The sequence below is a fragment of the Neolamprologus multifasciatus genome, chromosome 15 (genome assembly GCF_963576455.1).
Source record: "Neolamprologus multifasciatus chromosome 15, fNeoMul1.2, whole genome shotgun sequence".
NCBI classification, from domain to species: domain Eukaryota; kingdom Metazoa; phylum Chordata; class Actinopteri; order Cichliformes; family Cichlidae; genus Neolamprologus; species Neolamprologus multifasciatus.
Window position 1 is genome coordinate 22355112 of NC_140453.1, and position 23081 is coordinate 22378192.

Consider the following 23081-nt stretch of genomic DNA (forward strand, 5'->3'; position numbering starts at 1 on the left):
ACATTCACACACTGGTGGAGGCAAGCTACACTTGTAGCCACAGCTGCCCTGGGGCAGACTGACAGAAGCGAGGCTGCCATATCGCGCCATCGGCCCCCCTGGCCAGCACCACTAGGCGGTAGGGTAAAGTGTCTTGCCCAAGGACACAACGACCAGGACAGAGAGCGCAGGGGGATCGAAGCAGCAACCTTCCGGTTAGAGATGAGCTTCCCAATCCCCTGAGCCATGGTCGCCCCACGGGGCCAGGTTACATATCAACAAAGCTACAATGGAAACCAACTGACAGTGGAGATACCTGCATAAAGCACCAACACAAGACATTACAATAGACAGAGATAGGAATCGAAATCCATGGAAACAAATAACAAAAATGGTAGATGAAGTATAACTTACACAGCTGATGGTTTTTTTTATTATATTTGTAAATCAGATTTAAGTGGTGATTCTTAACATTACTTAACTTCATATTAGTACATTGGTTAACTTAGCTAGAACAGGAACTAGGGATGGGTATCGTTTAGGTTTTATCCGATACCGGTGCCAAACCGGTACTTTTGAAACGGTGCCGGTGCTTAAACGGTGCTCAAACCGGTGCTTAAAGAATGGAGAACACAAAATTGGTCCAAAAACTTCTCATGTTCAGCTGTTTTTTTTGTAAAAAGATAACAATGTTAGCCTTTTCTGCAGCTATAGGGCATATATGGTATCACTCTTGGCTGGAAGCAGTGCTTAAACAATGGGAAAAACACAAACTTTGTCCAAAAACCTCTCATGTTTAACTGTTTTCCACTTTTTCTTTGGTCATTTTAGCCTTTTTGGCCAGGGTGAAGGGAGTATCTGCCATCAAACAAGAAGACAGCCGCATGTAGCTATGATGATGTTTGCTAGTTCACCTTACATGCATTAATTTAATAACGTGGTTAGCCTACTCAACGTAAATTACACACGAACAACATTAAGCTACTCACGCAGAGAAGAACGGCTGCTGCTGCCATCATCATCCTCATCATTTCTGCTACACTGGCAGGGCTAGGAGTTTTTGTTTTTTGTTGCTAACTCCGGTCCGATAACAGGCACCACACCCACAGTAGATGCGCTCGGTGTGAGGTCTCACAGCAAGCTATCAAATACGGCGCATTCGCCAGGTGTTTCATCGGATTTGAAGTGTTACCTCCTTTGACAGTATCACAGTATCAGCCTAAAGCACTTGTTGCAGGCTGCTGAGTTTGCATCTTTTGCTGTGAAGTACAGCCAGACTTTGACCGCTTCACCTTGGGCGTTTTTAATCTGTAGCTCTGCTCTAAAAGAACGTACGTACCTGGGCCCGCCTACTATCCTCGGAAACGTAAAATGATTGGCTAGAATCTAAAGTGTATCACATCTCAGGAAAAAAAGCACCGAAATAAAGCACCGAAATGTGCGCTGCTTTTCGGTCTGGTTACTACCGTTTATGTCAGAACCGGTGCCATCATGGCACCGGATACCGGTAACCATCCCTAACAGGAACTCTGTTGGCTGTTATGAGATTGAATTGAGTTAAGCCAATTTTGCAACATAAGGGTACTGATCCCTGGTTAAAGGTGACCCCCTGTGAATTTTTGCCTAAGCTCTCAATAACGCTTAGAATCACTAGTGACTTTGGTGGTCTGATCTTGACCTGCGGTGGGACAGATTCCAACTCCACCTTTGAAGTTCATGTTCATGGGCTATGACACCGAGTTGACTAAGAACACAGACTATGAGTTGTAGTCCAACACAGCGGACTTTTAAACAGTTTTATTTAACAGGTTATTTGTGAGACTTGATTCATAATGTATGCAAGTCTAGATTAGACACACTGAAGAGAAGAAAAAAACATCAATTTGAAGGTATTAAAAAGTAGACTTATTGTTTACATAAAAATGTGTTTACATTTTCTTTGTATTAATTATTGCTTCACTGAAGACTGCAAGTTGTAGTGTGTCTTACAATATGCAACGCTAAATCTGTCCAAAAGTAGATACTTCTACATATACAAGGCACAGTTTAGTGTGTTTGTGTGCACACACAACCTGATGCTGTCCTTGTATCTGGAACACAGTAAGTGAGTTTGGCATTGCTAGCCAACCAGGTCACTAATGACCACATGGCCAATTAGCAGAGCCAAACAACAACCGGATTCCCTTCACCTCTGCCTGCAAAACAACAAGCATTCATCCAAATCACTGACGGGAAACCATGAGGAAAATCTGGGCTGAGGGGCCTCAGAAGCAACAGACAAAGATAAATATGCGTTTGTATATACTTATATATATATATATATATATATATATAAAAATTCCCCACTCGCCCCTGTGGGCGGTCAATCCTTCAAGCTCGGGTCCTCTACCAGAGGCCTGGGAGCTTGAGAGTCCTGCGCAGTATCTTAGCTGTTCCTAGGACTGCGCTCTTCTGGACAGAGATCTCAGCTGTTGTTCCCGGGATCTGCTGGAGCCACTCGCCTAGCTTGGGAGTCACTGCACCTAGTGCTCTGATTACTACTGGGACCACCGTCACCTTCACCCTCCACATCCTCTCGAGCTCTTCTCTGAGCCCTTGGTATTTCTCGAGCTTCTCGTGTTCCTTATTCCTGATGTTACTGTCATTCGGAACTGCTATATCGATCACTACGGCCGTCTTCTCATGTTTGTCTACCACCACTATGTCCAGTTGGTTAGCCACCACCATCTATCTATCTATATATATATATATATATATATATATATATATATATATATATATATATATATATATATATATATATATATATATATATATATATATCTATATCTATATATATCTATATCTATATATCTATCTATATCTATATATCTATCTATATCTATATCTATATATACAGTGGGGCAAAAAAGTATTTAGTCAACCACCGATTGTGCAAGTTCCCCCACTTAAAATGATGACAGAGGTCAGTAATTTGCACCAGAGGTACACTTCAACTGTGAGAGACAGAATGTGAAAAAAAAATCCATGAATTCACATGGTAGGATTTGTAAAGAATTTATTTGTAAATCAGGGTGGAAAATAAGTATTTGGTCACCTCAAACAAGGAAAATCCCTGGCTCTCACAGACCTGTAACGTCTTCTGTAAGAAGCTTTTCTGTCCCCCACTCGTTACCTGTATGAATGGCACCTGTTTGACCTCATCATCTGTATAAAAGACACCTGTCCACAGCCTCAACCAGTCAGACTCCAAACGCCGCCATGGCCAAGACCAAAGAGCTTTCGAAGGACACCAGGAAAAGAATTGTAGACCTGCACCAGACTGGGAAGAGTGAATCTACAATAGGCAAGCAGCTTGGTGTGAAAAATCAACTGTGGGAGCAATCATCAGAAAATGGAAGACATACAAGACCACTGATAATCTCCCTCGATCTGGGGCTCCACGCAAGATCTCATCCCGTGGGGTCAAAATGATCATGAGAACGGTGAGCAAAGATCCCAGAACCACACGGGGGGACCTGGTGAATGACCTGCAGAGAGCTAGGACCAAAGTAACAAAGGTCACCATCAGTAACACACTACAACGGCAGGGAATCAAATCCCGCAGTGCCAGACGTGTTCCGCTGCTGAAGCCAGTGCATGTCCAGGCCCGTCTGAAGTTTGCCAGAGAGCACATGGATGATACAGCAGAGGATTGGGAGAATGTCATGTGGTCAGATGAAACCAAAGTAGAACTTTTTGGTATAAACTCAACTCGTCGTGTTTGGAGGAAGAAGAATACTGAGCTGCATCCCAAGAACACCATACCTACTGTGAAGCATGGGGGTGGAAACATCATGCTATGGGGCTGTTTTTCTGCCAAGGGGACAGGACGACTGATCCGTGTTAAGGACAGAATGAATGGGGCCAAGTATCGTGAGATTTTGAGCCAAAACCTCCTTCCATCAGTGAGAACTTTGAAGATGAAACGAGGCTGGGTCTTCCAAAGTGACAATGATCCAAAACACACCGCCCGGGCAACAAAGGAGTGGCTCCGTAAGAAGCATTTGAAAGTCCTGGAGTGGCCTAGCCAGTCTCCAGACCTCAACCCCATAGAAAATCTGTGGCGGGAGTTGAAAGTCCGTGTTGCTCGGCGACAGCCCCAAAACATCACTGCTCTTGAGAAGATCTGCATGGAGGAATGGGCCAAAATACCAGCTACTGTGTGTGCAAACCTGGTAAAGACCTATAGTAAACGTTTGACCTCTGTTATTGCCAACAAAGGTTATGTTACAAAGTATTGAGTTGTATTTTTGTTATTGACCAAATACTTATTTTCCCCCCTGATTTACGAATAAATTCTTTACAAATCCTACCATGTGAATTCATGGATTTTTTTTTCACATTCTGTCTCTCACAGTTGAAGTGTACCTCTGGTGCAAATTACTGACCTCTGTCATCATTTTAAGTGGGGGAACTTGCACAATCGGTGGCTGACTAAATACTTTTTTGCCCCACTGTATATATATATATATATATATATATATATATATATATATATATATATATACATACATACATACATACATACATACATATATATATATATATATATATATATATATATATATAAATAAATCTCCTTGAGAGCAGCACTTTCTTGGCAAGCTGCTTGGGTCTTAATGCCACTATAAGCATAGCCTATTATTGTTATTGAAACAGTCTTCTAACAAACAGACAGGTTATGATAATAAGCCTCTGTGTGTGTGTGTGTGTGTGTGTGTGTGTGTGTGTGTGTGTGTGTGTGTTTCAGAAGTGACACCGAGTCCCACACAATGTGACAAATCCATAATGCAGAACTAATTTCAACTGACAGGTATGGTGGCTCAATTTAGCACTACTGTTGTCATGGTAATGCCATGCATTTGTCTGTGTGTACACCTGAGAGTGTGTATCCGAGAAACAACAGACTGTGAAAACAGGCTGACATCAACACCTAAGGCGACCATTATGCCAACGACTTGGAGATACACTATCTGACGCCCCGACTAACATTATAAAAACATAAATTCCTCATTAAAGTTGGAACAGTTACAGCAACAGGAAGGATAACACGGCTAGCTAACAGTATTTTTTATAATGCAGTGACTCAGATACATATATTTATTAAAAAACATTTCTTTGCAATGTTAACAAATGATCCATACAAGTGTAGATTCATCTAACTGCAACAGTTAGTCAATTAAATGTAGTCAACTTTAATCACTGAATCTGTGAATAACAGTTTATACTCAATGATGGTTATAGATAGGATATGTGAGAATTAAAATGTGTTTTAGCTAATCAGACATGAGGATTTTATGTCATACAGGACAGAAAGTGAAAAACAATTAAAAAGCTTCACTTTGATTCATTAAGGAAATGCCAAGCATACTAATCAATAATAAAAATGACGAGTAAGTGCATTGCAAGATAGGATATAATATAGAATATATACTATATATAATGCTTTTAAAATCCATCTGTTCGTTGAAAAAAGCTCTCAGTGATTTAATATATCTTGTGGCAGCCAAGTATGTTATGTAAGGACAGAGTTATGTCCCAACACGGCTATTCCACATACCCATCTCTAACCCAGGCAATCATATAGTCCCTACAAACTAGACAGCCTAGTACATTCAGCACATTCAGAAGATCTTTGAATTTCTTTGAGATGAGAAGATTCAAGGAACCTCAGAGGGCTCAGTGAAACCCTTCACAAAAGGTCCATTAACAGTGAAGAAACCTTGGTGCACATCTAACTGTTATATTTTTCCTACTACACACAGTGATGCCATTTGAAAAGCCCTCTGGCTCAACTGAGAAATATTACGCTATGGTGTTATGAGAAAGAAGGAAAATTAGCAGGAAAATTAGACAAAATAGTTCAACTGTCTTGTGCTATGCCAACCAGGTTTTCTTTTGCAACCAGGTTTATGCTGGAGTCTATCATAGTTGCCAGAGAGATGGAAAACCCCACAGCAATTTAAAGAACAGCAATTAACCTAACAAACTGGATCATATGGGAAAAAAAACGTATGCAACCTCTGCACAGTTTTTACCAGTGCACCACTGACACCTTTAAGTTTTTCTCAGGCAAAAGAAAAACTGGGATGCAGTGAACACCAAAATGCTGCAATAAACTCCATCTAAGTGTAATGAAATAATAAAAAACTAGAGTCCATAAAGCGCTAGGATCACACCTGTCTCAGAGCAAGTTACTTCTCAAATCATTATCAAACTTGGCCTTCATTTTGATGTAAGATGCATACCTGAACCCTTTCGTGTTGAAAGGCAGACATACAAACACCTGCTTTAGTAGGAAATGCACACACAAGGTAAAAACAATTCCAACCTTACTACTGTGGTGAGTAAAAATGGCATGCACTTCTGTAACACATAAACGATAGTAACAAATCAAAACAAACCAACAGATGTCTAAGCATAACATCTAATTTAATTAATAAAGACATTTGTTGCAGTAGAGAATTTAAAAGCACTGAGAGCTGGCCCAGTCCCTCGGCCAGCTGGCTTACCTTGGGAAGGTATGTAGCATTTCGTATCCTGTCCACCATCTCCTGTCCGTCAGGGTGCACGGCCGCCACATGGGACCACATCCTCTCCCAGGTGACACTCTCGATAGGAAAACCAGATCGATTAACGTAGAAAAGAACCCCTCCATCCTTCTCCTCTTCCTCCTCGGGGGATCTCGAACTGTTCTTTGGGGGGGACAAAGAGGAGGACTCCTGGGTGCTGCAGCGGAGGAGACAGTGCGAGCTGGTGCTCTTGGACCGGCCATGCCTGCTCAGCTTGGCTGTAGAGGTGCCAGTCCGGCTAGGGGAGTTGGGTCCAGTCATTGGCCCCGGGAAGAAGTAGAGGAGGAGGAGGAAAAGTTAGGGCAGGCAATCTTCCTCCAGCTACAAGAGCTTCTTTTTGTTAGTGAGCAGTGCAAAGCACATGTTGATCTTCAAGGTCTAACCTGGTAATGGGGGAAAAAAAGAAAAAGAAAACGCATTAACTCAACTATGCTTTTTAAAACGACAGTACATGTACATGACTGCGCAACAAGGATCACTACAAAAAGTGTTTGTATAACACAGTGGGGATTTTTTTCAGGTACTTTCCACTGAATTGTTACAAAAAAAAAATCAACGTTATCCGTATTTAAGAAAAGGGGTGATTGTGATAAAGAAGCCAACAGTCGACAATAAATGTACCAAAAACAATGTATGCATAAATAATAACTTCTGATTCCATAGTAGCTCAACAGCTGATAAAAAAAACCTCCCGAGCATTAAAAATCCACATATAAGCAGTCATATAAACTCATGAGTATGAAATACACAGTATTTATTTCGCAACGACACAATATAGCAATCTGCGGAATGAATTGATTAAATCCCATTAATGGGTAACTTAACAGAGCAAAGGCAACTTAATGTCGACTTAGTTTTCCCTTTGATTGAATCAGCTGAAATATCCCAACCGTTACCATCCTGACCGTATCGTGTTTTCCAAGAAGGCTTCTATTTCACATAAACAATCGGACTTCCGGTTGAAAAGGCATTTGATCTGAAAATCAGTCACCAAGGCGAGGTGTGTTCCATTCATAACAAAGCGGCGTTGTCCACCACAGGCTTTAAAGTCTTGTTTTGGTTCAAGGCTTTGTAACTTCACCGCTTCTGCTATATGTCAAGCTAGCACAAGCTAACATTTGCTAACAAGGAATTAGAGCGCGATTCCTTTCAAAATAAAATCAGTACGTTGGTCAATCGTTTATAACAACTGATTACTGCGAATCACCAGAGCACACTCACAACTTCATCATTTGCTTGCCTGTAAGGCTTCTAAAACGTGTTAAAAGTAATTATGCACAGAGCCGTAACTAAACAAATCATTTGTCTGTGGATATGTTTTAATTTTGATAGCGCCGTCCAGTATGTTCCCCTCTACTGTTTTTGCTAGCTTTGCCGCTGTATCTCGGAACACTGCGGGGGCCGTTGCCTCCCACCACCACAATACGGGGAAATTACCTCGTCTCTGCATTTCTCCCTGTCAGCAGCCTGCAAGGAGCCTCGATATCAGCTACCTCCTCAGAAAATCCAATTTCATGGTGATAAAAACGCTTCTTTACCCTCTCATGTGATTAAGTCATTGGGGATAAAACGGCCACTGTTCTCCCGTATCTGTCCGTTGCTCGTATCCCCTACGGTTGCCAGTGCTCAACAGCTTCTCATTGGTCGAGCTAACAAAGAGGGGCGGGTCAGAGAGTATTCGCTACCTTTTTTGGATCGGATGGTGCTCTCTGATTGGTTAGTTTTGATGGACGAAGAGGTCAACAAGTGATATATCTGCAACAAATTGGATTTTCTTCCACTTGTTATAACTGTTGATTTGGAATATATTGTTTTAGGGGCTAGACGTTTAAATACATTGGAAGAAACCTAAGCAAATAGACTGTGAAGGTTCTCAGTCATCCAGGTCATCGTAGTCAAAGGAGCTTGCAAAGAAAAGCGTCTGGACTTCTTTAGGTTACTTGAAGATGTTTCACCTCTCATCCGAGAAGCTTCTTCAGTTCTAAGGTCAAATGGTGGGGAGTCCCAGATTTAAACTTAGTGGGAGTATCCCCCCACAGAGGGACAAAAGGACCCCCTGATGATCCTCTAATCGCCTGAGCCAAGGTGAGAAACTGGGTGTGGGTCCCAATCAGCCAGAGTTTCGGGTGAGCTCATTGTGAAACCTGGCCCCACCTTATCATGCGAATTCCTGGATTCCCGGATGAGAGGTGAAACATCTTCAAGTAACTTAAAGAAGTCCAGACGCTTTTCTTTGCAAGCTCCTTTGACTAAGCAAATAGACTACAGTCAAATTATTCTAATGACATAAATTTATATCCACACACATCCCATAATATAGAGTTATCAGTTTTATTGTGATTTCCAACTGTCAATAATGAATGCATTTTTTTAAATAACAAAAAAAAGAAATTATTATTATTTTTTACTGATGTTACAATTATATGTGAAACATACTAGAAACAAAGTAGACACGTGAAAACCTCCCACCTAACATTAAATGTGTGGCACAATAATATACAGGACCTGTTGTTTTTTTGTTTTTTGTTTTTTAATAAAAAGTGTCATATTATGTGTCATATTTTTGTGGCACTCGATGCATCAATGTGAATAATGGGCTGCTACATTTGCAGTAGTAACGGAACTTGACTTAGAACTCCACCTTATGGACAAATTGTTTGTTACAATTTACAATTACAACTTTCTCTTTTATAAGAATGGCTTCTTCACAACCACCTTCCACTGACAGCATGTCTGATGCCACTTCAGCAAACACCAGATGAATGAACTGAAGGTCTAGATCCATCTCTCTGCACTATTGCTAAGGAGCACTTTTGACAAGACAAGAAAGTATTGCTTTTTGGAAGCAAAATATGCAGAAATCAGAGGTTTATTGTGGAGAAAATGAAGAAAATATTAAGACTTCATGAACAAGAGAGAGATTAACATGTGCTTGTGCAACATTTTAAGTTACAGTGAACATGTTGAGTAAAACAATCAACCAACTTATGAAAAAACTAATTGGAGACTCCATTTCCAGGAGAAAATGCTCACTTAGGCTATGTTCTAGTGTGAACCCTCAAAGCGGCCCGCACACGCATACGAAAGTGACCCAGGTCAGATTTGAAAATATCGGATTTGTGCTGTTCAAACTGTCATACCATGATCGTATATGGGTTGCACAGGGTCAAAAAAGTCGCATTTGATGCGCTTTCGCCTGCAATTTGAATGTAGCCTTAGATTCATGTGATGGAGCTGTACAAAAAGCTTAAATTTAAAGGATCGATATCAAACCTATGGCCCAGAGGTCAGCTCTGGCTTTGCAAACTTTTAAATTTCCATAGAAGCCTTTACCTAATCTTAATCTATTACGATTACTTGTATGTCATGAAATAATAACGTGATTCAGAGAAGACTGGTACAGCGTTCAAATACAGTTTCCTTACATACGGGAAATAGCTCACAGTTTATGAGGAAAAGGGCTGAGAGTAAAACCCACAGCTGGAGTCAGATCTAATTCATCCTCTGAAACTCCAGGTGCAGGGGTGAAACGAAAATGCTGAAGGAGGGTGGTGAAGAAGAGGAAGAGCTCCATCCTGGCCAGACTCTCTCCAAGGCAAACCCTGCAACCTGTAATAGACAATCAAAGAACAACTTCAGCTGTCCTGTCAGCAGATGTAAACTAAACAGTGATGACTGAGCTCACAAACCTGCAGAAAATGGAATGAAGGCATCTCGCTTGACAAACTTTTTCTCTTTGTCCAGGAAGTGAGCAGGATAAAAGCTATGTGGTCTCTCCCACTCCTTGGGATCATGCAGGACAGATGTCAAGAGAGGAAAAACTGTGGTTCCCTGCACAAATTACAATACACAGACTGCTAAAACCTGTTCCCACCTTGTATTTACATGAATTTTATCTGCATTTATGTTTTCCTACCTGCACTACCAAACTATCAGCCTTACACAAAATGATCATACACAATCCAGGATGCAGTTATATTTTCTCCCACATGGCGGCTTTGTGCAGGTCAGGTTTTTTAAGCACAGGTGTGTTATGTAGTCTTATCTTCATGATAAAGTGACCCTGAAAAGTAATGTCTTGGGTGGTTTTGCGAGGAAGTGCAGTGGGGATGATGCTGCTCAGTCTCTGTATCCCATGGATGACGGCGTCAGTAAAGGGCAGTTTTTTCCTGTCAGCAACCTGCACCTGTCGGTCTCCTCTGACCCTCGTCAGCTTCTCCTGGACCTCATCTTGAGTATAAAAGTAACAATGATTGAATTTGAGCGCTTTGAGTACTCCGGTAGAGTAGAAAAGAGCTATATAAGAATCAGTCCATTTACCATATATGTGTGTGTGTGCATGTATATACATCTATGTAAAATATATAGAGGTCAACAGTTTGAATATTGTGCAAAAGAAATGGCATATATCTACAATATGGTGTGTATAGTGTTGAAGTTCCGGTAGGTAAGAGTGAGGTGCCTATGAAGTGTCACTGTTCAGGAGTCTGGTGGCCTGATAAAAAAAAGCTGTCCCTGAATCTGCTGGTTCAGGACCAGATACTGCAGTACCTCCTGCCAGACGGAAGTAGTTTGAAAGGTTCATGACTGGGGTGACTGGAGTCTTTGATGATCCTTCCCGCTTTCCTCAGGTACCACTTCTTGTAGATGTCCTGGAGGGAGGTAATCTCACCTCCAATTATCCTTTCAGCACACTGCACCACTCTCTGGAGAGCTTTGTGGTTGAAAGCGGTACTGTTGCCATACCAGCAAGAGCGTGAGCCAATGAGAAACCCGAGGCACAAAACATTAGACCACAAAACACAGAATCTTGATTTTGTTCACAGATCGTAACTGAGTTTACGTTCAGCATAGAAATTGTGCTGTGTGTGATGTATGTGGGAAGACAGTTAAATACTGTGGCAACACAACAAACTTTGTTAAAATAAAGTGGGGCTCTCACTCGATGGGAGTTGGCTCTTCTGATTCACTACAAAAATAGAGTCCTTTGAAATCTTAATTTTTGAAACGGCTGCAAATGAAGGTGACATTATTTATTTGATTTTGTTACAGTCATTTGATTTCATTAGCGCACTGAAGTTGTGGATTATTTATCAGTGTAGTTGATGTTGTCTCAGTGCCAGCAGCAAACAGGTTCATTACTGTCATCAAAAGGTTATCATCATGGAAGTGACTGTAGACATGCAGACATGCAACAATAAAATGCCAGTAAATCTAATTCCCTTAAAACTGACACATGGTGTACTTTGTTCTTATATTGACTCTACTGGGGCACAGCATATTTGTTTTCTTTTCACCATAGTTAAGCAGCAATGTGCACAGCTTCACCCTGAGCTTCAGTTAATAATTTCAGCCCAAAGTAAATCCGTTGGGCATATTTCAGACTACCAAATTAACAAGTGATAGAGATGCCAACCTCCAGAGTTTGCTTGCGGACCAGAAAGGCATCCACAAAGCCTCTGCACATCTGTGGGTTCAGAGTCTCTTTTAAACGACTGAAGATGGCAAGGTTTTGTTTGCTACTGGTAGCAGACATTTCGAGCAGTTCCTTCCTGGCACCAGTCCAACTGAAGAGCGTTGGACACATGTTGTACATCTGTCAAAAATCATATAACCATCAGTAACTAAAAAGTCTTTTGCAACAACTGATGCTTTATGTACTTATGAAAGTAACTGTAGAAATTACCTGTACTGAAGGAGAACCCAAAAGTTTAGCACCTCTGCTCATTCGATCTACCAGAAATGTAAACTCTGGATCATTATATTCAAATCTGCTTCCATAGACAGTGTTGGGGAGTAACGGAATACATGTACCGCCGTTACATATTTAAAATACAAAATATAAGTAACTGTATTCCGTTACAGTTACCGTTTAAAAAGGTGGTATTTAGAATACAGTTACTTTGTTGAAATAAATGGATTACACGGCGGTACTTCCCTGTTTCATATTGTGGCGGGTCAGGACTGTTTGGGTTTTGTTTGACAGGTACGTTCTGTTGTTCCAGGCAGCAGCGTTACGGTTGCCATGGTTACAGGGTGACGCTCTCTCTGCGTGTTTCCTGGGTGAGAGAGCGCCTTTTTGTTGTTGTGCTAAGCTAATAGGCAGAATGCTACAGGCATAGCTCTAAAGAATGTAGCATCATGGGCAGTGTAGTCCGTGCTGCAGGGAGAATGGACTGCCATACCCGTTATGTGTCTGTGAGCGAGGGAGGGAGAAAAAGGAAAAGTACGAGCTGTCATCGAGCAAAAACGGGAGCTGGAAGCATGTAAATATAATAATAACCACTGCAGCCAAGAAGAGTGCCTGACCAGCCCAGTTGTAAGTAAGCTATTAAGACTTGACTGTACGCTGTGTTCGTGTTTTCCTCCAAAAACAATAAGTTCCGTTGGAGCAGCCTTTCAACGCCTCTCTCTGTCTCTCGCAAGCAAAGTTGACCCAGACAACAAAGTAAAGCTATTTTTTGGCTAGGAGCCCAACACGGAACCCGGCGTATTAGCCAGAGGTCCCTTTACTATGGAGTCGCGGACCTTCAGTAACAGTAATAAATCACAGCAATAGTACATTCACGTAGTTGTAAACAGCATGATAATATATCACGTAATCCAAAGTATTCAGAATACGTTACTCTCATTGAGTAACGTAACGGAATACGTTACAGAATACATTTTGGGACATGTATTCTGTAATGGAATACATTTTAAAAGTAACCTTCCCAACACTGTCCATAGACAATGGAGCAGATAATATTAGAGACTGCATATGATAATCTTTGGTTTGTATCAAAAGCTTCTCCTGTGACAAGACAAATGAAAAGAGTGAGAAACAAATAACAGTCAAATTAATCTAATGTTAATTAAAGTCATTTACATTTTTTTAAATTAAACAAATCTTACCTTTAAATTTCTTAAAAACTTCAAGCAGTTTTTGACATTCTTCAATAATTTTGTCCTCACATGCTCTCTTGCCAATCAAATCCCAAAGTCTCTCAGGTTAGTCAGTGCAAAGCGCCTCATTTCCTTCCATGAATCACCGTTGGACCACACAACCCCTGTAATGAAGTGTGTATAGAGTTTAAATAATAATAATTTAAGAGATCTAAAAGGTAATGTGACTCATGATGTGGTTATAGCCTTTTTTTTAAATTACCATTTCCATGGTTCATTTGATGCACAATTAGAATTGGATCTCTGTCTCCAAACACTTCATCATAGTCAACAAGTGCCTCCTTCACTGTCCTGTATCCTGCCAGCACCACCACTTTTTGGGGTCCAAGATAGACAGTGAAGACTGATCCATATTTCTTGGACAGCTAAGAAGGGCAGAATATGTTGATATTTTGACACACATTAGAGAGACCCTGGAAGTTGTAAGAGCTGCATGGAAAGCTGAATTTACAAGTAGGCCTAAAAGAAAAGCAGCCCAATAGCTTTGCCTCACCTCCAGTAATGTTTTGTAGGGTCTTTTCAGGTTCATCTGAAGCAAGTTCCCAAACAAGGGAAGAGGTCTGGGTCCTGGATCCTGGGTACTGAAGCTAGCAGAGGAGATTAAATAGATGAGCAGGAGGACCGTCAGAGCCCCCAACAAGAAGGTAGAACTGAAGGCCTGAAGAAAAACATTTAATATCCCCATGGTTTTAAAGTAAAATATACACTCTGTTACTTGCACTGAAAACTCAGTGACTGTGAAAGACACTGCACAGGGATAAACAGTGCAAACAGTGTTCTGTGGTTATGAATGAGTAAATGATTAATGTTGCAGTTAGTACTTTGGTCTGTGTCAATATTATATTTTCAGGATGAAAAAACAAAATAAAATAAAACGTGTATATATGTGTACCTGATATCAACACAGTTATTTGTGTAAACACTTTAAAGTGCAGCATTTTTTTTACTATATTTTAACATTATTTGAAACTGAAGCTCATTTTTTGTATTGACTTTTAGAGTTGAATATATGATAAATGTAAAGAGCATTTATATTTTTTGCTTTTCTATAAGACTGCCAAACCGGAAATATGTCATAAATCAGAAAGTACGGTAAATAACTTTTTATCCGACGTAGCTGAGTGTAGGATAAAACGGGTAACCAAGCAGTTTTGGCCAAAGTGAATGGGTAGCAAAGCAGGTTTCCTAACAACAAGGGCAGCAGGCAGGGGCGATTTTAGCCCATTTTTGGGGGTGCTTCAGCACCCCAAAAATGAATCAAAGCACCCCCAAAGATTTCTTACTTTTTTTGACAATATTTGCTGTTTGTGGGACACACTACTAAAAATATAAAAAGCATACAGTACGTACTTGAGATGGAACATTTTAACAACAAAAGTATAGATAACCCCTCTCCCCTCCCAAAATGGTTTGTTCCACCTCTCCCCTGCTCTAGCGCCCTTTCCCAGCTCTGTAGTAAAATCAGCGATACTTGACCGTCTTGTTGCTCCCATTGAAATGTATACAGCCTATTTAAAATCTAAAACTTAACATTATCTGTAGCCTGCTGTTGTTACCACTGTCCTGTTTGAAAAGGAGAGAAGCTGCTTATTTTGTCACATGTGCCGATATTAAACCCAAGGTACTTACTAGCTAACTGACTGGATTCCCATTAACCTTATAACTGCTGTTGTGTGTGTGTGTGTGTGTGTGTGTGTGTGTGTGTGTGTGTGTGTGTGTGTGTGTGTGTGTGTGTGTGCAGAGAGACAGCCAGGTTCATAATGGATATGAGGAAGTTTTTTCAAAAAAAAGGAGCCACATTCAGGTAAACGTGTAAGATCAAATGATCCATCAATAAAGGATAATGTTGGATCAGTGTTTCAATATTTATATCTTTTATTAGATGTACATGTGGTTTGGTTATTTGCCTTTTTGGTTAAAAGTACACTGAGAGAGGACTTTTTTATTAGTGATCTTAATAGTATTGTTTTGAATCTAATTGAATACAATCTATTTGTGTATGATTGTCAGTCCAAAGAGGGAGAGAGGAAAGAGGAGAACATGAGGAGAAAGTACAAGTTCAGGAAGAACCAGGTAAGAAAACAGACAGGGAACAGTGACAGGCACAACACAAACTGTTAAACTGGCAAAGAGAAAACTTTTTGAAACTCAAGAGTGAGGCTGGTGCCATCCCAGATATGTTAACATTGTACAATCTTCTGGATAATCAGATCTTCCCCAAACTGAAAACTGTTATTCAGGTTGCCCTAACAAACCCAGTTAGCAGCTGTAGCTGTGAGAGGCCTTTTAGTGTCTTGAGTCAGCTCCATACCTGGCTGAGAAGGACCATGGGTCAAAGGAGACTCCAGCACCTGGCTGTGCTGCGAGTCTGCGACATAGGAGAAAAGAAAAGAAAAGGACTCTTCTATTTTTGGAGTGTATTTTTTATGTATCTGTATTGTATTATACATACACTTTAAAAGTGAATCTCTGTCCAAAAAATGCACTCTGTTTACTTTTTACTCATTGTGAGAATCATTCATTATTCTCCCGCAGTAATTAAGGTTAGGATATGTTTGCTTGTTTTTTATTCCAATCCATTCTTCAGCATTTAAATAACCTTTATCAGATTTGATGGTTTTGTTACAGACTTTTCAAAAAAGTGTTTTGCTTTTCTTTCACAAATGTGGGATTAAATTGTGTTAAAATGTACAAAACAGTGATGTCATGTTTTGTGATGAGGACCCAGGCACAGACAGACTTGATGAATTTAAGAATCTCATGATTTAATAAAGAACTTTGTAGACTTACACAGAGATGGTAAAATTATGATGACTGATAATGGAGATGAATACAACAGACGATGAGGACAGGGAGGAACAGAGGGAACTCGGGACAACTGGAGACATTTGAGGATGCAGGGACTGACAGAGACAGGGAAGAAGTCTCATCGTGACGATTACAGTTTACCTTGCCTGGATGGGCAGCTCTCTGGGTGCGCAGCACCCCCAAAGCTCTGATCCTACAATCGCCCCTGGTCACAGGTGACACATTTGGCGTGTTTTTGCTGATTTGTCGGTAGCAGCTCCTGAAACGCAAGACTGCCACACATCTGTTCGACCAACGCCAGTAGATCTAAACGCCAGTAGATCTAAACACCAGTAGATCTGGAACACCGTGCAGAGAGGTTTAAAGGGGCGGGTGCTCAAAGTTAAAAAGGGGCACATTGAACCAGGCTGAATAACAACAACACACATTCATCAAGAATCTAATATGGGCAACAAGGCAAAGCAAACGTAGCCGATGTTTTACCTGATGGGTACAATGTTGCTGTTGAGGGGTTTCTGCTGCTCCTGCTGCTGATAGTGCTGGAGGGCAGGGCTGTGTTGATCTGAGGCTGTAGACATTAAAAAGTCCATAGAAGAGATGGTAGCTGATTAAACAAGTGTCATGAGATAATAACAAAATGCAAAGATTGGTGACAGCGCTTGGAACCATAAGGCAACAAAAAACTGTGAGAAATCTCTTTGCTTCTCTTCTTCCTTCCATCCCATCATTTCATATATATCTCTCCACTTGCTGTCTCTCTCCACTTGCTGTCTATCTGAGAACAAGGCACAACTTGCTATTGCAATAAACTATAATTTAATTATCCACACCTAACAACTCTTGCACTTAATCTATAATAAAATGATGACAGAAAAATGTTATGGCACTGCCTTTAGTAGCCTCACACAGCTCCTACTGTTTCCTCCTCATGTCCTTACCATGCATGTCTGGACAATGTTATATCATGAATAATATATATATTTTTAAAATCCATCTAAATAAAACACACACATGCACGCACACACAGTGACATTTTAGACCTTCTTCAGAATACTTTATATACTATGGGCATCATGGTGCTGATCCAGAATCCTTACATTATTATTTATTACTAGAGCTACAATAATAAAGCAATGAGGAGGGGGAAGTAATAAATATGAAATAATGTCATTATGATGATTCCATTTGTTTCACTATCCACTCTGTCCAGGGGCAAAGCTTACTACATTTTTAAACTATAGAGATACAATAATTTTACTGCTGTAAAATCCAAATTTTGTCTTATTTAAAATATAAATCTAATATAATCTGCTTCTTAATGTATGTTCTTTAAAATACAGCGTGTGTTTTTTTAATATATTATAATTATAATAATGCATAATTATGTGGACATGCATATTAGATTGTTTTTTAGTGAAATATAATCCCTCCAGAAAGGCAGGAAAAGCCCGGAAACTTACTTTAAAACTAAATATGCCCTAAAACGGTGACAGAGCTACAGACCCATGACAGCCTTACACAGGTAGCCAGCCAGCAGCTATGACCAGCACTACTTGTGCAGTTAATAAAAGGACAGGTAATGTTTGTCACGCTGTTGCACACACAGCACGCTCATTTGTTTCAGTTCGTCAGTTGCAACAAGACAGCTTACACACGTGTACATAATAAGCTAATACTCCTGTGTGCCAGAGCCGTGCAGAGAGGTTTAAAGGGGCGGGTGCTCAAAGTTAAAAAGGGGCACATTGAACCAGGCTGAATAACAACAATGCTCGATTGATAGATCAATAGATAGATAAAACGGCTATGGCAACCCTGAATTTTAATGCTAAAATCTACCAAAAATGAAAATTATTATTAAATTATTAACAGATATACTCACTTCTGTCAAAAATTATTCTAACATCCAAGTAGATATTTTTATTCTGTGTTTAATTTATTTTGTTGGTTTGTTAATGTTTTTCCATTTATTTTACAGACCAAAGTATCAACTGCAACGTTAATGATTTACTATTTCTTTCATAGAGGACCTTTGCTCTGTTACTGTCACACCTTGTATTATATGCTGCACAGTATAGGACTGAAATTTGGCAGACAACGCAAAAAGCACTAAGTCTCTGGGCTCTCAGTACAAAGAACTCATAGCAGAGAATTCGTTTCACAGCCATGGGGATATTAGATGTCTTTCTCCAATCAGTCAGTTCTGCTTTCTTGTTGGTGGCACTGACAGTCAGCCTCCTCGTCTATTTCATCGTCACTCCAAGCTTCAATTCTCAAAAAAAACAAAAGGGTCCTCCAGGACCCAGACCACTTCCTGTGCTGGGGAACCTGCTGCAACTGGACCTGAAAGGACCTTACAAAACATTGCTGGAGGTAGGAAAGTAATTGAACTATGTTGCAGATACAGTTCTCCAGGCAGCTTTGGTTTCTTTGATGTGTGTGAAAATATGAAAATATTCTGTTCTTAGTTATCCAAGAAATATGGATCAGTCTTCACGGTCTATCTGGGACCTAAAAAGGTGGTGGTCCTAGCAGGATACAAGACAGTGAAGCAGGCACTTGTAGACTATGATGATGTGTTTGGAGACAGAAGTCCAACGAAACTTGCGCATGAATTAACCAAAGAGCATGGTAAAGGAATAATATTTTTTCTTAAAATCTTTTAGCTTTTTTTCTATTTTGGTACTGTCAAACTAAAATATGACCACTCTCAGGAGTTCTGTGGTCCAATGGTGACTCATGGAGAGAAATGAGACGCTTTGCATTGACTAAACTGAGAGACTTTGGAATGGGCAAGAGAGCATGTGAGGACAAAATAATTGAGGAATGTCAACATCTCATTGAAGTATTTAAGAAATTTAAAGGTAAAAAAAATTATCACATTTGTTTGAACTGAATTGAATTAATGGTCCAATAACTTACACTGACTGTATGTGTTTGCTACAGGAGAAGCGTTTGATACAACCCAGTCAATTAACTGTGCAGTCTCTAACATTATCTGCTCCATCGTCTATGGCAGCAGATTTGAATATAATGATCCAGAGTTTACATCTTTGGTAGATCGAACAAACAGATTTATCAGACTCAGTGGAAGTCCCTCAATACAGGTATTGATTCCTACTTTGTGACACTTATGGAGTTACAGATTTTTTTCAAGGTACAACTCAATAACCTTTGTAAATGAAAAATGGTATTTTATGTACAGATGTATATTTGATGATTCACAGATGTATGAGATGTTTCCATCAATCCTGAAGTGGACTGCTGATAGGAACGAAGGTTTCAAACTGGTTGCTGCCAATAAAATGCAAAACCTTGTCTTCTTCCGTCGCTTAAAAGAGACTCTGAACCCACAGATGTGCAGAGGCATTGTGGATGCCTTTCTGGTCCGCAAACAAAATCTTGAGGTTGGACTTTCTATTATCTTTCAACTTTGTGTTCAGGAATAAATAACTTAAGCTGATGGTGAAACTGTGCCTTATCCTGCTCAGCTATGGTTAAGACAAAACAATTGTGTTGCATCCTAATACCTTTATCACCCAGCAGATGTATGCGAACACTATTGATCATTTGTAATTCTTCTGGTGTATGTTACATCCTCGTTACTGTTCGGTGCCTTGACACTTCTTTTTCTACTGTGCAACCCCCATCCAACTTTGGGATTAGAATGATTTGAGTGACTTTGCTGTTAAATGTCTATGTGCAGGAATCTGGGATTACCAAAAGTCACTTCCATGATGAAAACCTTCAGATAACAGTCATGAATCTGTTTGCTGCCGGCACTGAGACAACATCAACTACACTGAGATGGGGACTTCTGCTAATGGCCAAATATCCGAAGATACAGGGTGAGGAGCTCAAATAATCCACAACTTGAATACACTTTTAATGGAAATCACATGACACATGTCACCTGAGCAATATCACAATAAGCATACATTTATCAAATATACTGGAGTGTTATTGTCAGTGTAACACAAGTGTAATGTGTCCACTGTTCTCGAGGATTCTAATAGGGATGAAATTCAATTATTGTTACTTTCATACTCAAGATGAGGTCAGGAGGAGCTGAGGAGGGTCATAGGAGATCGACAGGTGCAGGTTGCTGACAGGAAAAACCTTCCCTTCACTGACGCCGTCATCCATGAGATACAGAGACTGAGCAGCATCGTCCCCACTGCACTTCCTCACAAAACCACCAGAGACATCACTTTTCAGGGTCACTTTATCGAGAAGGTTAGACTAATTGTTATCTATTCAAAGTTGCTCGGCATCAAGCCAACATGTTTTGAGAAAATGTAACTACATCCTGGATCGTTCTGCATTAACTTTAAGTTGAGGTGCCAAAGTTCTAAAGCCACAAAAAACCCAAGTGCAGACACAAAGAGCAAGCGTGAGTGGGAACAGTTGTTATCAGTTTACTGAGTGCACAAAACAGAAGCTTGATGCCATCTTGGGTAATCACAGGAATATGAGAAAGTTTGAAACTGAATCCAAATCAAAAGTATGTGCTGTTTTTTAGGGGTGCAACAATACTCGTATTGATATTGAACCGTTCGATACAGTACTTTCGGTTCGGTATGCATATGTATCGAACAATACAAAATTTTTAATTTATTTTATCAACTTTCCTTCTGACGGTGCTGTCTGTGTTGAGCGCTCAGTGGATCTGCGCTCGACAGTGCAGCCTAGGCGGAGTAGTCGAACACAGATTCACTGAGCGCAGGGCAAGCTAGCGAGACAGAAGCTAAGCTCGTTGCAACATGGCAAATTGAACCTCCCCCACCCTCATTCAGAGCTGGCGTTTGGAACTATTTTGGTTTTCATGTGAGGTATGACCCTGAAGGTAAGCGTGTCATGGACAAAAGTAAAACAGTATGTCGGATGTGCCACGCAATTCTCAATTACATTGGTGGGAACTAGTGCGTTAGCGCAGTTAGCTCGTTAACGTGTACGCACGGGGCGATCCGCGGTAGCTCGTTAACGGAGATTTGCCGTGTAACGTCATTTCAGATTAACGCTGACAGCAATAGTGAGAACACAACAAATATGACTGCACATTTACTCCGACATCATCCTAGTGCAAAGACAAGTGGAAGCAGGCAAAAACAACAAGCACGCATGCCGTTTGCACATGAGTCTCCTTATGGGGACCTGATGTTTAATATGCTGCTGAGAATATAGCCCAGAAGAAGCTTATAGTATAGCTTTTATTTTGGAAAGAGCCATTTCTCTGTAATAAATTCTCTTTTCCAAGATGAGTGATTTCTCAATCAGAGAGATTTTTTTTTTATTGCATTAAATTTAAAACTTTAAAAACTGTTCTTTTGAGTTAAAATATATATTTATAATTTTAATAAATGACAAATTAAAAAGGCATGAACATTTTTTTTGTATTGAAAAAATATCGAACCGTGACACCAAAGTATCGAACCGAACCGTGAATTTTGTGTATCGTTGCACCCCTACTGTTTTTATATGTTGTCTTAGTACGTTTTGTACTTTGTGCATCTCTGAAATTAGCTGTTATCTGCAGGGAACCACAGTGTTTCCTCTCTTGACATCTGTCCTGTATGATCCAAGTGAGTGGGAGAGGCCTCACAGCTTTTATCCTGCTCATTTCTTGGACAAAGAGAAAAAGTTTGTCAAGTGAGATGCCTTCATTCCATTTTCTGCAGGTTTGTGAACTCAGCCATTACCACTGAGGTACATCTCTTCACAGGACAGTTGATTATTATTCATCTCTTGCAGGTCGCAGGATTTGCCTCGGAGAGAGTCTGGCCAGGATGGAGCTCTTCCTCTTCTTCACCACCCTCCTGCAGCGTTTTCGTTTCACTCCTGCACCTGGAGTTTCAGAGGATGAATTGGATCTGACTCCAGTTGTGAGCATTACTCTCAGCCCTTCGATTCACAAATTATGTGCTGTTTCCCAAATGTGAGGAAGAGATGGTCTTTATAAGCTTTTGTTGTCCTGTGAAAAGGCTCCAGTCAATTTTTAGCAGAATATTTTCTTGTGTCCTTAATTATTATTAGTCCTTTATTTATCCAGGTAAAAAAAATCTCATTGAGATTAAAAATCTAATTTCCAAGCGAGACCTGGCATCATGGCAACAATTTCAGACTCACTGACATGATTTACAAAATGTTTAGTTCAATTGTTCCTTTAGTTTCAAGGTGATTTTATTAGCCCCATCTCATGTAGGTAAAGATTGCCTGTTGGCTTTAAAGTAGTCTCTGTCTTTAAAGTTTTGACTGACAATAAAGGCAGAATGTTTTGATTACTTAAAAACGCTATCAGCACATGTATCGCTCTCTCGCTTGCTCATAAAGATGTAAGATGTTAAACATTTTCCTCCACAATAAAGATCAAATGCTGCATCAGTGCATGTCATGCTCATTACTGCCCCCTCAAGAAAGAAGACACCCTCAGTTTTCTTAGTAAGTACCCCGATGCCACGCCCCCTGGTGGTTGTAGAAGTTTACAGATGGGTTGACAACACATTATTGTTACATTGTTGGTCTTCCATGTGACCTCTTTAGAGAGAAGAAGAATGTCTGAAAGGGACTGAAATATATATCAATGTATTTGTATAGATCAAGCCTATTCAAATGGCGGCCCGCGGGCCAAATGCGGCCCAGAAGCAACCTGCGAGTGGCCCTGCCTGTGGTCCTGGCAGAAACATAGAGAAAACGCAAAAAATTAATTAATTTAAAAAAATAAAAAATTCCTACAGCGTA

At 40.2% G+C, this 23081-nt stretch overlaps 1 protein-coding gene and 2 pseudogenes across 7 annotated transcripts in view; 1 reads left to right on the top strand and 2 right to left on the bottom strand.

Moving 5' to 3' along the window:
• The window catches only part of vash2 (vasohibin 2), a 35549-nt gene extending 27337 nt beyond the window's left edge, over positions 1 to 8212 (bottom strand). Inside the window, exons 1-2 of one of the 5 annotated variants that reach the window (XM_085134254.1) lie at positions 8031 to 8212; positions 6534 to 6976 (exon numbers count right to left, since the gene is read on the bottom strand). In XM_085134254.1, the coding sequence (XP_084990380.1) occupies positions 6534 to 6854 (321 nt within the window). In that variant the 5' untranslated portion in view covers positions 6855 to 6976; positions 8031 to 8212. Of the gene's footprint in view, positions 1 to 6533; positions 6977 to 7483; positions 8000 to 8030 lie in introns of those variants that run through there. The other 4 variants (XM_085134259.1, XM_085134257.1, XM_085134256.1 and 1 more) reach the window with 4 other exon arrangements.
• A 1236-nt stretch (positions 8213 to 9448) lies between these two features.
• Positions 9449 to 14422, bottom strand: LOC146502073 (cytochrome P450 2K1-like; annotated as a pseudogene). Its single transcript, XR_014869428.1, has 11 exons — positions 14032 to 14422; positions 13741 to 13903; positions 13488 to 13642; positions 13314 to 13386; positions 12280 to 12367; positions 11991 to 12189; positions 11914 to 11927; positions 11688 to 11807; positions 10618 to 10878; positions 10283 to 10424; positions 9449 to 10202 (listed from the first exon to the last, which is right to left on the bottom strand). The product of XR_014869428.1 is annotated as a cytochrome P450 2K1-like (transcript).
• Positions 14423 to 18263: 3841 nt separating this feature from the next.
• LOC146502074 (cytochrome P450 2K1-like) lies at positions 18264 to 22747 on the top strand (annotated as a pseudogene). Its single transcript, XR_014869624.1, has 9 exons — positions 18264 to 18716; positions 18812 to 18974; positions 19058 to 19207; positions 19290 to 19450; positions 19571 to 19750; positions 20050 to 20191; positions 20401 to 20579; positions 21880 to 22021; positions 22095 to 22747. The product of XR_014869624.1 is annotated as a cytochrome P450 2K1-like (transcript).
• The last annotated feature ends 334 nt before the right edge of the window (positions 22748 to 23081 follow it).